General features: G+C 44.7%; 1 protein-coding gene across 1 annotated transcript in view; it reads right to left on the bottom strand.

The window, feature by feature from the left end:
- Positions 1-2,712: 2,712 nt before the first annotated feature.
- KCNH5 (potassium voltage-gated channel subfamily H member 5) overlaps positions 2,713-17,707 on the bottom strand; it is a 355,340-nt gene continuing 340,345 nt past the window's right edge. Inside the window, exon 11 of the mRNA XM_040411687.1 lies at positions 2,713-3,648. Within this exon, the coding sequence (XP_040267621.1) occupies positions 2,713-3,648 (936 nt within the window). The remainder of the gene's footprint in view (positions 3,649-17,707) is intronic.

Raw genomic sequence — 17,707 nt, 5'->3', positions numbered from 1 at the left:
ATTCACTTGAATGGGTCCGCAATCTGGATGGAGCAGTGCGGCACGGAGGCACAAAACCCCACGGAGGCACTACGGAGTGCTTCTGTGTCGTTTCTGTCCGTGCCTCTGCCCCGCAAAAAAAAATAGAACATGTTCTATTTTTTTGTGGTGCGGACGGATCATGGACCCATTCAAGTTGAATGGGTCTGGATCCATCTACGCAATCCGCACGGATGTTGCCCAATCAACGGCCATGTGTATAAGCCCTTAGATGTATATCATTTTCAGTGTGACTGGCCAACCGTCTAATGTGTAGGGGGCCTCCTAACTCCCTGATGACAGAAGTTGGGGAAGACAGTGATCGGCTATTTAGATTTCAAGGGCAAAGTCTGGCAGCAGCTGAGCATGCGTGTAGGAGATCAGAAGTGAGAGCTGTCAGCCGATAGGGAATTTTTCCAACAGCTATCTATGGTAGGCCAGGTCTTCGTCCAATATGGATGCTAAAATGCAGCCGTACTATGTTCATAGTTAAGAAACCTAACAATAGTACTACCTGTACACCACAATGTTCTATTTGTCTGAGCAATTTGTTTTAGTGCAACGCATCACTTGCCTGACTAGTGACACTTTGGAAGACAGGACATCACATCTCATTTGTTTTATGCCAAACTGTTTTCTCCATGAATAAAAACCTCTAAACAAAGCAATCTGAGGGTGCATGTGGACTGTCATGTAGATGCTTCCATCAAATTATTCCTCTGCTACACTTCCCTGCACAACTGTGAACATAACACAAGATCAACAGAAAGAAGAGGGAACAGGGAAGCGTTTGTGTACTTGCAAGCAGGTGTGAGACAATGTGAACCAAGTTGGGTTCTCCTTGACCTTTCCAAACATAGACCAAGGTTTCCCCTTCCTACAGTTACAGCAGAGCCCAATGTAATATTCAAGGATACAGTTTGGTTCTGGAGTGTTGACCCCAGGCACCATGGCTGGAGATTGTTTCTTTACATTCTACTATCAAAGACATTTAGAGAAATTATCGGTGGACTAGTGAGAGGCTAGGAAAACCTCTGTTGCAAAAAGGAAGGCAAAGGTGCTGGCTAGGGATAATCCAAAGGATCCTTTATTAATTCAACAATAATGTGTTTCGGGGGATAAATCCCTTCTTCAGATACACTTGGACATGTGCCTTCAAGAAATAAGATCCAAACGTCAACAATTGTTGCTCTAGTAAGAGGCTCTTAAAACCTCCCTTGCCTTTTACTAGAGCCTCTTACTAGGGCACCAGTCATTGATGTCTGGAACTTATTCCTGGTACGATTTGGGGCTGGCAGCCAACATCCTACAGTGATATTCTCTTCAAGCATATATGGTTGTTGTGACCCATCACCACAACACAAGGTGAGAGTCCAACCTTACACCCTGTTTCTACATATTTTTGATGAGTCCGAGCAGTACTATTCTATGTTGGCGCCTGGCACAGTTTTTTTTCTTCCTGTATTATTTTAGCATTTGGAGAAATGAGTAATAATTTTTACGACCAACACAGGAAAAATTGTCCACGCTCTGCAAAATCTTCTCCCGTTTCATTCGCATTTGGACCCATTCCAAAATGACAGCTAACACTTAGCAAGGTCTAATAAAATATAATTTTTTTCTCCGTTTGTAGCATAAAAATAGCAACCGAAATGATATCACCCCATTAGCAAAAAATGCATAGTCTTTAATTATTACTTCGTTATTAATATGCTTGTATTCTTTACTAAATCTATGTATAAATATAATTTTGATATTGACCACCGTGGTACCTACATAATATATGAAGATAGCACTTAAGATGATTTGTTGTGTTAATTGTTTATAAATAAAGGATCATTTGATGAGTTAGTAGCAAAAAAATACCTATTTAATATATATTTTTTTATATTATGATGTGGTACCTCTTTTAGACTGTTGGTGGAGAAGCGAGAATTTTCTCTATATGCATAGTTTTATACTACAGCAACACTTCTCATTGGTGAAGTCCAGTATCTATGACATACTTTATTGAATTTCCATCAAGAGGAAATTGCCCCAAAAAATATATATACTACACCTACAGTATTTATTACACCTATTAAACCTGAATTAACCCATATATACCCCTAGGGTATACATGGTGTCTTTTTATTACGCTGTGGACTGTTGGTTTAGTTGTGTTATCACTCGGAAGCTTTGAAGAACGATGCCCCATATTACAAGCCTGAGGTCTACAGCTTCTAGCAATATTGGCAGGTTGGACCCTGATATTTCTATATATACCGTATATAGCATTTCCTTTATAATACAAATAATTTGTGTAATGAAGATTATAAATGTAGAGAAGAGAAGGCATGCAGTCAACTGCATATTTTACAAGCAATTATCTATACGAAGGATTGATTTCTTTGGCAGGCCAGAATCCAGCTGGACATGCAATATGTACACGTCAAAAATTCATAAAATTATAGGATATTCAAGTGACACACAAGCAATGTTGCCTAGAAGCTATGCATTCTAGAAATGAAGGCATTAAATTGGAAGCTCCTCCCTGGAGGAGTTCTTAAAGGGACACCATCATTTCCAGATCACTTTGCTTCGAGGGAACAGTGCATATTGCGATTATATAAGCATGACTGAATATAGCCATATATACTCCTACCGTATATATGCACCCATACACCCCATTCACACACACATGTACATTGTATGTTATACTTGAATCTCATCCTTTTCAGAATCCGGGGTCACCGGTCTTGAAACACTAAAAATATCCTGACACGGTATTTGGAGGGGGCTGGAGGGTGTTTTCGGGGGAGTAGGGGGTGTTTTCTGTTCCGATAACAGTTTTAGGATTTCCGCCACCTGCTGTTCAAGGGTGGTCATGCGACAACTTAGGGATTGAATGTCATCCTTGAGCTCGTGTTTAACCTCTTGCAGCGTGGTCTGTAAGGCCTGTTCGGGGATAGGGTAAAAAGGGTGCTTTGCATCAGCTTGGATCGGACTATGTTCAAGTGGACTACGGGTTTCTCCTGCTTTGTCTAAACGAAGGTCACTTTTTGTGATACCACTGTCACAAGAGTCTGTTTTCCTCAAGGGATTTTTAGACACCCCACCTTCCGGGTCGGCACATTTAGGATCATCCGAGAGCAAGCCCATGGATTCTGCTTTTGTGACGTTATTCCAATCCTCTTTCTTCTCCTCTTGAGCCTGCATGTTGTTCTTTAGTCGCAGCCAACCCTTGGCATTAGCGTTCTTCATGCGGATGGGGCTGGTCACTTTAAGACAATTTGGGTCGCTGTTGCCATTTGGCTTGAGTTCTATGACATCCCTGTTGTTCTGTTTCAGTGACTCGCTGGTTCTGACATAAGAAAGAGATGTCTGAATGGGGGTTATCTGGGACACCGTTACCACGCTGGTGCCAGTAATAACAGCTCCATTGTGCACGGGACGATTCTCCACTTGGATTTGGTTTCTTTCCAGGTCGCTGTGTGCCGAGCCTTGGTTTCGTAACTCTTTCTGCTGTTTGAATTTCTGAAACAGCTTCCGGACGGGGTGGTCTACAGGGATGGTGAGAGTCACCTCATTCTTCTGCCGCTGTCGCTCTTCCTCTTCTTTCTTTACATCACTGATTTTACGGAATACAATCTGATGAAACAATAAAAAAATAGAAAATACATTAAAAAAATAAAGTTGGTTTCTCCAGGAGAAATAAGACATGCTTGGCCAGGAAACCTTATACACAGCAATTTCTTTTCTTTATGTAGAAATGCATTGCTCCGAGGCAGGAGACTGAAAATGTGGTAATAAGTATTTGGATGGAAATACCGTCCTATTTTTATTATAGTTCTCTCTATCTCAATCTGCAAGGCCTGAGATGCATGGCCCGAATCTCAAGACAAAACAAGAATAAATATTTAAATCCTTAAAGCGACCCTCCGGTTTAAGAAAAAAAATCATGTCAACCGGGGAATGAACAGAACACTTACCGGGTGCCTTCCTTTTCATCTTTATAGATGCAGATCCATCAATCCCTGAACTCCCCTTAAAGGCTATGTACACCTTTGGGGGCAATTTTTTCATTGCATTGTACTTATTTTGAGCTAAAATCATATTTTCAGTTGGTCTTTATTAAAAAATATGGTGTCCTTCTCTCTGTTCAGAGCTGAGATGCTCTACTAGCCGCCTGTGGATTTTCTGTCTTTTCCGTCATCTGGGGAGCAGACGGACTCCTTACCTCTGCTCTCTGACCTCCTAAACACTCATTATAGCTCAATTCTTATCTTACTGATAATAATGTGGCTTAAATAAGTATTTATGACCTATCGGTAGTTTAGAGATAAGGTTTATTAGATGACGGGCAAAAAGTGAAAATACCAGTCACACAGTTAGAAAAACAGTTAACCCTTTGTGACTGAATGGCTCAATATTTTTTATAAAGGCCAATTGAAAATAAGATTTTTAGCCAAAAATGAGTAAAATGCAATTATAAACAAGAAATTGCCTCCAAAGGTGTACATTGCCTTTAAGACCATTCAAGATGGCCGTACTGCTTATCAGCCTATCTGATGCATACTGATGCATACTGATGCATACTGAACATTTAGTGGCCCAAGATGCTTTCTGCTGCCTTTGGATTGGCAGGCATTGCTCACATGAACAGTTCTTGCAAATCCAAGACCAGAGCTGGACAAGCAGGAGGTGTCTTGGATTACCGGCACAAAGTGTGCATTAGGTAGTCTGAGAGACGGTGCCGCCATAAGAGAATTTTTTTTTTCTTGAACCAGAGGATCACTTTAAAGAGCCTGTAATAAAAATCCTTTAGCCATCACTAATGGGATAGCCACTAGCACTTATGCATGAGTAAGAAGATCACTCAGCCAATTACTTGCTGCGGGTCACCACTGAGGCTGGTGATTGGCTGAGAAGTCATTTCCTGAACATCAAGAGGGACCAGGAAGGAGGGACTGATGGAGGATCTGGTACACGCTGTAACAGAAGTAGGGATCGGTGAGTATTGTTTCTTTAATTTTTTTACAACCTGCCATACCTTTTTTTAAAACCCTGGACAACCCAAAGTGATTTATATGATTTTACGTTCTTTAGGATAGGTTATCAATTATTGATAAGTGAGGATCTGACTGCCAGGATACCCATGTTAAGCATTGTAAAAAGAGTGATACCCTAGCCCATGTGGCTGTATCTGGTAACGCACCTCGGCCACATTCACTTGGGTAATAGGCTCAGCTACAGTACTAGGCACAGCCACATGTCCTTATGTTGGGGACTGCAATGAAAGTGCTAAGGAAGCAAGTGATCACCACCGCCCCTTCATTCTGATGATCAGTAGGGGTTCCACAAAACACATATTTCACATAAAGGGGCATTCCCATCTGGGTCACTAGTATATGCCATCAATATCAGTAATCTTCAGAACGGGATCCTGAGGTGAACAGAGAACAACTGTGGCCATCCTCCACATCCTCCATCCTCTATCCTGACTTTGAAAAAAACACCCAAAAAGTTTTTGGGTGTTGGGTTTTATCGGGCATTTCGAGCTCTTTTTCAAAGCTGATGTTCTCCAGCCACTCATCTAAGGATAATATACCTCATTCCAGGAGTAAAGGTAAGGAGGTTGATGCAAAGTTTTGGATCCCGTTAGTTATTCAGTGATACATCACCCATCTTGATATGGCTATGTGAAATTTGCAGTGCAGGAGGATATTTCTACCCAAATGTAAATTATGTAATGCAGCGAGTGTAAATGAAGGGTTATAGCCTGCAATATTATCTGCACAATTACCAGAAGCACATGCTATCATTACATTATTATAGTTCTACTTTGCGGTTCATTATCTCCCTAATGAGTTCAACAAATGACTCTGCTTTAAAAAAAAAAAAAACTCTTAACCATTAAGAAAAAGACACAAAGTCATTGGGAAGGCACTTCAGTGGGGGCGACACTGCAGTAACTAGCTCTTCCCACTACACGATGGACGGAGCTGATGGCCAGAGGTGCGGGGTGTCGGACCCCCACCGATCTAATATCCTGAAGATATGCCATCAATATTAAAATCCTGGAACACCCTTATAAACGTGACTTTATCAATAGCTTTTGTTACCGTATGTTTAAGGAGTTGTACAACGAAAAATACTCTACATTTTTTAAACCAGAACATGGATATGAATATTTTTGTAACTGCACGTGATTAAAAATTATTCTATCTGGATAGTGCTACCTGCTCTTTTGGTCGCACATGCTCAGTTCCATCCTTTAACTGCCATCAGCCGTATCTACTGTTAGAAGCTTTGACAGTTACAGAGAGAGCTGAAGCAGAAAGGACACACTGCCTGAGCAGAAAGGACACCCCTGAAGTGTGATAGGGAACATACGGCAGGAGAAAGGACATGCCTCCTAAGCTATGATAGGAAGAGAGATACAGCAAAAAGGACATGCCGCCTGAGCTGTGATAGACAGAGCTGCAGCAAAAAAGACACCCCCCTGAGCTGTGATAAGGAGAGAGCTGCAGCAGCAAGGACATGCTGTCTGAGTGGTGATAGGGAAAGCTGCAGCAGAAAAAGCACTCCCCTTGAGCTTTGATTGGGAGAGAGCTGCGGCAGAAAAGACACCCCCTAGGCTGTTATAGGGAGAGAGCTGCAGCAGTAAGGACACACTGTCTGAGCTGTGATGGGGAGAGGTACAGAAGAAAAGACACTACCCCTGAGCTGTGATAGGAAAAGAGCTGCAGCAGCAAGGACATGTAGTCTGAGCGGTGATAGAGAAAGCTGCAGCAGAAAAGAGACCCCCCACCCCTGTGCTTTGATCGGGAGAGAGCTGCAGCAGAAAAGACACTCCCCCTTAGCTGTGATAGGGAGAGAGCTGCAGCAGTAAGGACACACTGCCTGAGCTGTGATAGGGAGATCTGCAGCAGAAAAGACACTCTCCCTGAGCTGTGATAGGGAGAGAGCTGCAGCATAAAGGACATGCCCCTTGAGCTGCCAGCCTGAAGAGAATCTAGCAGATTTTATTTTACTCACTTATGTAACACTGACATATTTTGCAGCCTTCACAGACGATAACCCTTGCACATTTAAGTTCCCTACTGGTATGTCTTTGGAGTTTGGAGGGAAACCCAGGAAAACACGGGGAGAACATACAAACTCTTTGCAGATGTTGTCCTTGGTCGATTTAAGTAGAGAGTTGAACGGCACTCCTCTTTAAAGAAGGCGGTGCTCAGTGGTAAGTATGATATTCATAAAAGTTAATGACGCGACACGCTACGCTTTCGGATTCCCTCACCATCACGCTCCATCGTGCGCGCGCCAGCTGCCGGCCGGAGCGACGCGCGCGTTTTTTGAAGTTGAGCAGGAAAACTTGCTATCCACCTTGCATTGTCGAGTGTTGTGAAGATCGAATCTACTAAGAACAGCCCCAACCCACACCCGACTAAAACAGGTACTTATTACTGATACTCAACTTTACCCCATGTCTTTTACTCCTGCGCTGATACCATACCTTTTCTTATGATATTCATAAACCTCAGCAAAATTATCATGTAATGTTCCAGTCGACACGTATAACTGTATTTTGTTTTATTCCTATTTGTATTTCTCTTACACCTCTATTCCATCTTATTATGATTTTCTGTACCCAAATCAGGCTGTGAACAAGGTCTTTGTATAGACCGAAGCGTTGGCCAGTGGCTATAACTTCATTTGGATGGATTAAAATAAATATCTAAAATCCGAGTGCCGTTGTCCTTGGTCGGACATGAAACCTAGTACCCTAGCGCTGCAAGGCACGGTGCTAACCACTGAGCCAACGCTAACCACTGAGCCACAGTGCTGCCAGATCAAATGGATCCATGAATGAGGAGATCTCTGGATCCATGTGAGGTACAGGGCTGGTTCTAGCTTTGTTAGTAAGAGATCGTCATATGCTATATTTTATTTTTAAATTAATCATGGCATAACCCTATTAAAAGTAAATTCAAAGTTTCCTGTAACTATATGTATGTTCAGAACTGCAGCCCCATCACATTTCCAGCATCTATTCTTCGCACTGTCTTTTCAAAATTCCCCTGAAGGTGTAAGTGGATGAATCTAGTGATCAGATATACGGAACATGCCTCTGCCTTCTATCTAGAGATCTGTATTTCGTACTGCTTGGCACACAGTGTGTGTCATTTGAGCAGGAACCGGAGAAGATCACTATCCCTTAAATGAATGTCTCTATCACCAGAATGGCTTCATAAACATAGTCTAAAGGGTCAAAGAAGATTCCAAACTGTTTGGGCAGAAAGCTTAGCAGGAATGTTATGTAATTTACTGTCAGAGAAGCTTGTGTTGTGTGCTGCAGTCCCCTGACAATAACCGATTGCGCTGTAATTGTACCGCATTGTGCCGAAGACAAACACAGCTCTTCACGTTCAGCCAGATTGTGTTAGATGTGGACAGCTCAGTGACAACGGTTACACCTCACACATTGTTGCATCTGTTTATCTACAGAATTTATCTATTATCTATGGATCTTATATCTATTTCATATCTATCTATCTTCTATGAAAACAGTAGCACCTGTCAGTCCAGATGGGTATGGGTGCAATCCCTCCTAGACTGTGGGTTATAGATCCATAGATATACAGGTAGCAAATGAAGTAGCACTCTAAAATCAGGTGGACCCTCATATCTTATCTATCTATCTATCTATCTATCTATCTATCTATCTATCTATCTATCTATCTATCTAGTGGCTTAACTAGAAATGACTGGGCCCCTCAGCAAATTTTTAAATGGGCCCCCCAGACACTTCTTCACAAAACCCTCCTACCGTGCAACCTTCACTCCTGAGGCTAGTCAAGATCGCTCTCTCAGACGAGGCCCGGCAGCCGCTCCGTCCATTTCCTACAGTGTCTCTGTATATAATGTTATTGTATAATACTTAATACTGTTGAGGGGGCCCTAACAATAAAATCTTTCAGTCCTCCTCCTGGGTGGGCCCATTCTGAGTTCGGGCCCCAAAGCAGCCACTTCCCCTGCTTCTTCTATAGCTAGGCCCCTGCATCTATCACATTATCTATCTATCTATCTAATATCTATCTATCACATTATCTATCTATCTAATATCTATCTATATTTTGTAAAATCAATCAATGAAATTTTTATAAATCAAAAAATACTGACGAGAACCATTTCCTTAGGCTGTAGTAATATGGGAGCTTACTGGCGTTCTTTGGTTAAAATAACAGGACAATGATTTCGGTGAGGCGCGTGTTGCTGACTAACACGTTTTGGATAATTAAGTAGAACGCTAATGTCCCAGTTTATGAGCACTGCACATATGAATAATTGATAGGTTGATAAATAATGCAACGTAACTGTACCTTGCGACAGCGTAATGAATATGACATCAACTTAGCGCAATAGTGCAGTTATGTGCGTAATGATAAATTCATTGATTTTATTTAACTCAGTAAATTGCCTGCATTTAATATTTATTACCCGGGTCCACAGACCTTCATAGTTGTATTTCTTCTGCCTCTTGAATTAATGCACTGTAATTCTACTAAAGGTAATTGTATTTTATGACCTTGGAAATAGATGTTACAATCGCTGATACATACAAGGATTCATATTATTCCAGGACGTCTAGTGGCAGATTTTGTAATAACATGCCTGCATCTATAATTTATAAACTATTCTGCTATCCAAACGTAGTGTTTCCATAACTGCAATACACTGCTATATAACTACCATATGCAGTACGTAAATGCAACGTTAGTGTGGACAATTTTTGTTAGAAAAGTCACCCAAAAACACATTAATTGTGAGCTGCTGCTGGGACCTCCAGCAATCAGCTGCAATCTGTGGGGAAACACACAATTGTTCAGTTCATCTGCAGCGCCCCCACAGGAGGATTGAGGAATTGCACTTCCCATTAAGATCTTTCTAGACATTTCTAGTAGCCATTCTCTTCTCTGGCTAAGGCTCTGTTCTTGTCACCGCTGTGGTTTTTATTTTTAATGGAAAATGCCAGATCGGTTGCATCACAGATTCTGGCCATGCCTGAATGATATTGAATGTGCATCTGCAATTAAAGGGACTTTCTAGAATTACTATGGTTTTTTAACAGATACACTCATGTAGTTGCTTATCTCATGTACATTTTCCCCAATGCATTTTATTTAGTTTGTATTGACCTGATTTCACCATGTAAGCAGATCACTCTGGCTGGTTTCCATCCTGTATGTAGCACTTGCTCTTGCTGTATCAAGCTAAACCCATGATGCTCTTCTCCTTCCTCTGCCACACCTCCAGCACCGCCCATAACAACACCCAGCTAGTTTATAGCCCCTCCCACACAGCTAGTTACAGACACTCCCCTATCACTGCCCCTCCCATGGACATAACATCACAGGAAATAAGAACGAGCTGCATGGACATGGTCATGTGACCACAGCCCAGAATGGAAGATAGAGGCAATAAAGTTAAAATAAATATATTAGAAAATTATATCTACAGTACCTAAAAGTGTTATTCCCATCTCAGACATTCGGGGCATCTGACAGGTGCAGGTCCCATCTCTGGTACCCACACGTATGCTTAGAATAAAGCCGGAGGGCGCACCGCGCATGTGCAGCCACCCTCCATTCATTCCTATGAGAGCGCTGAAAATAGATAAGTGCTGGTTCGGCTATTTCAATCAGCCACAAAGATTTGAGCAGAGCCTTCTAGATGAGGGTCTTGATGTGGGGGTCAGGCATATGTAACGGGTGTCGAGAATGAGTGGGATAGTTGTTTTCATTTTATTTTACTTCTCCACTCAAAAGAAAGACAAACTTTTATTAAATTGTATAAAGGAGAAAAAAAATTCTCTCTCAAGTGACGTTTGTCATATAATGTCTTGTCTCCGGTTTTCCTGGTCTTCCTTCCTATATTTCTTTCCAATCCTATATATTTTCATTAGCCCACATGTTTTATTCTATTTGTGCTGATTTTCTAGTGCATTTTAATTCAAAATTATATATCCTTTCTCCTGGAGACCCACTTTTTTGCCGTTTGCGCGAGAAATTAGAGCCATTGGTACCATGCACACCAGTTAGCAAAAATGAAGTGAAAAGTGGACATGGCTGGCTGTTTAGGATTTAGACAAATATATGAAATATTAATGTAAAATGTTTCAAGATATTTGCTTAATCTCAATCCCGTAGAAAGAAGAAACTGAAGAAACATCTTAAGAACTGTTTAAAGATGCGATAAATTTAACATTGCCACAGGTTGAGCAAGCCTTGAGAAACATTAGAAGGCAAAGCATGCCGAGTTTGGTTAGAAAACCCAACAGGAAACTGGCAAAAACAGGAAGTTCTGATTATAAACATCCTGCCAGGATGCAGTGAGGCTGAGAATAGGGGAAGGTAAGTGTCGACAAGTAAAACAGGTATATGGAGCAAAGATATGCAGGGTTTGAGGTACTCTGGGCAGAAAAAAAAATCATTATGAAACCGGAAAACCCGTTTAACCCCCAAACAGTCACATCAAAACTGGAAAAATGTACCCAAAAAAGTCACTTTTTTATTGGGGATTTTGACTGATGAGTGAAGGTAGATTGATAACATGCATAAAGTCCATGTTACTATCCCTCTGGGGCCATGCGCAGGTAAAACAGGGAGACAGAATATTTTTTTCTCCCTTCTGCGGCCTGTCAATACTCCCCCCTGCCCCCTTCCTCTAGACTGGCTGAGATCACAGTATTTTCCACCCTTCATATCTGGGGCTAGATAGCATCTACAGATGTGAGCCTGGTCTTGTTTGAATGTTGACATGCTTTTAAACAATATCAAGATCACCAGTGCTAGTTGATTTACATGGAGAGACACAGCTATTAGAAATAGGGTTGGGAATGGAAGCTGCAGGTATATGACCTAATGGGGGATAGTATTGAGAATGTTAGGATCCCACCTGCCAAACCTACACTTCGGTAACTGATATATTTTATGGAAAAATCCTGTAAGACCAGACAACACTAGATTACAATTACAAATTACAAATAGAGTTGAGCGAACACCTGGATGTTCGGGTTCGAGAAGTTCGGCCGAACTTCCCGGAAATGTTCGGGATCCGAACCCGACCCGAACTTCGTCCCGAACCCCATTGAAGTCAATGGGGACCCGAACTTTTGGGCACTAAAAAGGCTGTAAAACAGCCCAGGAAAGAGCTAGAGGGCTGCAAAAGGCAGCACCATGTAGGTAAATCCCCTGCAAACAAATGTGGATAAGGAAATGAATTGAAATAAAAATAAAAAAAATAAAAATGACCCAATATCAATTGGACAGAGGTCCCATAGCAGAGAATCTGGCTTCACGTCAGCACAGAATCAGTCTCTTCATGCCATAGCAAAGAATCTGGCTTCATGTCAGCACAGAATCAGTCTCTTCATGCCATAGCAGAGAATCTGGCTTCATGTCAGCACAGAATCAGTCTTCATGTCATAGCAGAGAATCAGGCTTCACGTCACCCACCACTGGAACAGGCCACTGTCACACATTTAGGCCCAGGCACCCAGGCAGAGGAGAGAGGTCCCGTAACAGAGAATCTGGCCTTATGTCAGCACAGAATCTGTCTTCATGTCATAGCAGAGAATCAGGCATCACGTCAGCCACCACTGGAACAGGCCACTGTCACATATTTAGGCCCAGGCACCCAGGCAGAGGAGAGAGGTCGCGTAACAGAGAATCTGGCTTCATGTCAGCACAGAATAAGTCTTCATGTCATAGCAGAGAATCAGGCATCACGTCACCCACCACTGGAACAGGCCACTGTCACACATTTAGGCCCAGGCACCCAGGCAGAGGAGAGAGGTCCCTTAACAGAGAATCTGGCCTTATGTCAGCGCAGAATCAGTCTTCATGTCATAGCAGAGAATCAGGCTTCACGTCACCCACCACTGGAACAGGCCACTGTCACACATTTAGGCCCAGGCACCCAGGCAGAGGAAAGAGGTCCCGTAACAGAGAATCTGGCCTTATGTCAGCACAGAATCTGTCTTCATGTCATAGCAGAGAATCAGGCTTCACGTCAGCCACCACTGGAACAGGCCACTGTCACACATTTAGGCCCAGGCACCCAGGCAGAGGAGAGAGGTCCCGTAACAGAGAATCTGGCCTTATGTCAGCGCAGAATCAGTCTTCATGTCATAGCAGAGAATCAGGCTTCACGTCACCCACCACTGGAACAGGCCACTGTCACACATTTAGGCCCCGGCACCCAGACAGAGGAGAGGTTCATTCAACTTTGGGTTGCCCCGCAATATAATGGTAAAATGAAATTAAAAATAGTATTGAATGAGGAAGTGCCCTGGAGTAGTATAATATATTGTTAAGGGGAGGTAGTTAATATCTAATCTGCACAAGGGATGGACAGGTTCTGTGGGATCCATGCCTGGTTCATTTTTATGAACGTCAGCTTGTCCACATTGGCTGTAGACAGGCGGCTGCGTTTGTCTGTAATGACGCCCCCTGCCGTGCTGAATACACGTTCAGACAAAACGCTGGCCGCCGGGCAGGCCAGCACCTCCAAGGCATAAAAGGCTAGCTCTGGCCACGTGGACAATTTGGAGACCCAGAAGTTGAATGGGGCCGAACCATCAGTCAGTACGTGGAGGGGTGTGCACAGGTACTGTTCCACCATGTTAGTGAAATGTTGCCTCCTGCTAACACGTTCCGTATCAGGTGGTGGTGCACTTAGCTGTGGCGTGTTGACAAAACTTTTCCACATCTCTGCCATGCTAACCCTGCCCTCAGAGGAGCTGGGCGTGACACAGCTGCGTTGGCGACCTCTTGCTCCTCCTCTGCCTTCGCCTTGGGCTTCCACTGGTTCCCCTGTGACATTTGGGAATGCTCTCAGTAGCGCGTCTACCAACGTGCGCTTGTACTCGCGCATCTTCCTATCACGCTCCAGTGTAGGAAGTAAGGTGGGCACATTGTCTTTGTACCGGGGATCCAGCAGGGTGGCAACCCAGTAGTCCGCACACGTTAAAATGTGGGCAACTCTGCTGTCGTTGCGCAGGCACTGCAGCATGTAGTCACTCATGTGTGCCAGGCTGCCCAGAGTTAAGGACAAGCTGTCCTCTGTGGGAGGCGTATCGTCATTGTCCTGTGTTTCCCCCCAGCCACGCACCAGTGATGGGCCCGAGCTGCTTTGGGTGCCACCCCGCTGTGAACATGCTTCATCCTCATCCTCCTCCACCTCCTCCTCATCCTCGTCCTCCAGTAGTGGGCCCTGTCTGGCCACATTTGTACCTGGCCTCTGGTGTTGCAAAAAACCTCCCTCTGAGTCACTTCGAAGAGACTGGCCAAAAAGTGCTAAAAATGACCCCTCTTCCTCCTCTTCCTCCTGGGCCACCTCCTCTTCCATCATCGCCCTAAGTGTTTTCTCAAGGAGACATAGAAGTGGTATTGTAACGCTGATAACGGCGTCATCGCCACTGGCCATGTTGGTGGAGTACTCGAAACAGCGCAACAGGGCACACAGGTCTCGCATGGAGGCCCAGTCATTGGTGGTGAAGTCTGATCCACAGTGCGACTGACCCGTGCGTGCTGCAGCTGAAACTCCACTATGGCCTGCTGCTGCTCGCACAGTCTGTCCAGCATATGCAAGGTGGAGTTCCACCTGGTGGGTACGTCGCATATGAGGCGGTGAGCGGGAAGGCGGAAGTTATGCTGTAGCGCAGACAGGCGAGCAGCGGCAGGGTGTGAACGCCGGAAGCGCGAACAGACGGCCCGCACTTTATGCAGCAGCTCTGACATGTCGGGGTAGTTGCGAATGAACTTCTGCACCACCAAATTCAGCACATGCGCCAGGCAAGGGATGTGCGTCAAACCGGCTAGTCCCAGAGCTGCAACAAGATTTCACCCATTATCGCACACCACCAGGCCGGGCTTGAGGCTCACCGGCAGCAACCACTCGTCGGTCTGTTGTTCTATACCCCGCCACAACTCCTGTGCGGTGTGGGGCCTGTCCCCCAAACATATGAGTTTCAGAATGGCCTGCTGACGTTTACCCCGTGCTTTGCTGAAGTTGGTGGTGAAGGTGTGTGGCTGACTGGATGAGCAGGTGGAAGAAGAGGAGGAGGAAGCAGAGTAGGAGGAAGAGGAGACAGGAGGCAATGAATGTTGCCCTGCGATCCTTGGCGGCGGAAGGGCGTGCGCCAAACAGCTCTCCGCCTGGGGCCCAGCCGCCACTACATTTACCCAGTGTGCAGTTAGGGAGATATAGCGTCCTTGGCCGTGCTTACTGGTCCACGTATCTGTGGTAGGTGGATCTTGCCACAGATGGCGTTGCGCAGTGCACACTTGATTTTATCGGACACTTGTTTGTGCAGGGAAGGCACGGCTCTCTTGGAGAAGTAGTGGCGGCTGGGAACAACATACTGTGGGACAGCAAGTGACATGAGCTGTTTGAAGCTGTGTGTGTCCACCAGCCTAAATGACAGCATTTCATAGGCCAGTAGTTTAGAAATGCTGGCATTGAGGGCCAGGGATCGAGGGTGGCTAGGTGGGAATTTACGCTTTCTCTCAAATGTTTGTGAGATGGAGAGCTGAACGCTGCCGTGTGACATGGTTGAGATGCTTGGTGACGCAGGTGGTGGTGTTGGTGGTACATCCCATGTTTGCTGGGCGGCAGGTGCCAACGTTCCTCCAGAGGCAGAGGAAGAGGCCGAGGCGGCGGCAGCAGCAGCAGAAGAGGCCGAGGCGGCGGCAGCAGCAGAAGAGGCCGAGGCGGCGGCAGCAGCAGAAGAGGCCGAGGCGGCGGCAGCAGCAGAAGAGGCCGAGGCGGCAGCAGCAGAAGAGGCAGCAGGGGGAGCCTGAGTGACTTCCTTGTTTTTAAGGTGTTTACTCCACTGCAGTTCATGCTTTGCATGCAGGTGCCTGGTCATGCAGGTTGTGCTAAGGTTCAGAACGTTAATGCCTCGCTTCAGGCTCTGATGGCACAGCGTGCAAACCACTCGGGTCTTGTCGTCAGCACATTGTTTGAAGAAGTGCCATGCCAAGGAACTCCTTGAAGCTGCCTTTGGGGTGCTCGGTCCCAGATGGCGGCGGTCAGTAGCAGGCGGAGTCTCTTGGCGGCGGGTGTTCTGATTTTGCCCACTGCTCCCTCTTTTGCTACGCTGTTGGCTCGGTCTCACCACTGCCTCTTCCTCCGAACTGTGAAAGTCAGTGGCACGACCTTCATTCCATGTGGGGTCTAGGACCTCATCGTCCCCTGCATCGTCTTCCACCCAGTCTTGACCCCTGACCTCCTGTTCAGTCTGCACACTGCAGAAAGACGCAGCAGTTGGCACCTGTGTTTCGTCATCATCAGAGACGTGCTGAGGTGGTATTCCCATGTCCTCATCATCAGGAAACATAAGTGGTTGTGCGTTAGTGCATTCTATCTCTTCCACCCCTGGTGAAGAGCTAGGTGGATGACCTTGGGAAACCCTGGCAGCAGAGTCTTCAAACAGCATAAGAGACTGCTGCATAACTTGAGGCTCAGGCAGTTTCCCTGATATGCATGGGGGTGATGTGACAGACTGATGGGCTTGGTTTTCATGCGCCATCTGTGCGCATTCTGCAGAAGACTGGGTGGGAGATAATGTGAACGTGCTGGATGCACTGTCGGCCACCCAATTGACTAATGCCTGTACCTGCTCAGGCCTTACCATCCTTAGAACGGCATTGGGCCCCACCAAATATCCCTGTAAATTCTGGCGGCTACTGGGACCTGAGGTAGTTGGTACACTAGGACGTGTGGCTGTGGCAGAACGGCCACGTCCTCTCCCAGCACCAGAGGGTCCACTAACACCACCACGACCATGTCCTTGTCCGCGTCCCTTATTAGATGTTTTCCTCATTGTTCCCGTTCACCACAATTTTGAGAATGGCAAATTTGGGAATAGTTTTTCAACCCAGAAAAAAAAGTGTGCTTTTACGGTCGCTACAAATAACTTGACCAGCTAAAACAGTACAGATTTGCTTGAATAAAAATGTGAGACCTGTTTTTTTTTGCACTGTGTGACAGGTTAAGGTTTAATCTCAGAATCAGACTTCTATCTGCACGGTAGCGTGTGTCTTAGGTTTTTCTGAATGACACTATCAGTACCTTCAATGTAAGATATCCTTTTTGGGATAGATTTCAAGTAGGCCTCAAATACCAGAAACTAGTTATTTTGAGAATGGCAAATTTGGGAATAGTTTTTCAACCCAGAAAAAAAAGTGTGCTTTTACGGTCACTACAAATAACTTGAGCAGCTAAAACAGTACAGATTTGCTTGAATAGAAATGTGAGACCTGTTTTTTTTTGCACTGTGTGACAGGTTAAGGTTTAATCTCAGAATCAGACTTCTATCTGCACGGTAGCGTGTGTCTTAGGTTTTTCTGAATGACACTATCAGTACCTTCAATGTAAGATATCCTTTTTGGGATAGATTTCAAGTAGGCCTCAAATACCAGAAACTAGTTATTTTGAGAATGGCAAATTTGGGAATAGTTTTTCAACCCAGAAAAAAAAGTGTGCTTTTACGGTCACTACAAATAACTTGACCAGCTAAAACAGTACAGATTTGCTTGAATAGAAATGTCAGGTCTATTTTTTAGGCGCTGGGTGACAGGCTCAACTTGCCCCTGATGTAGTATATGGCCAAAAAATAACCACACTGTTGATGGTTAAA

Source organism: Bufo bufo, chromosome 11 (genome assembly GCF_905171765.1).
Source record: "Bufo bufo chromosome 11, aBufBuf1.1, whole genome shotgun sequence".
Taxonomy (NCBI): Eukaryota; Metazoa; Chordata; class Amphibia; order Anura; family Bufonidae; genus Bufo; species Bufo bufo.
The sequence above is the reverse complement of the archived record's forward strand: the minus strand, read 5'-3'. Positions and strand labels throughout refer to the sequence as shown.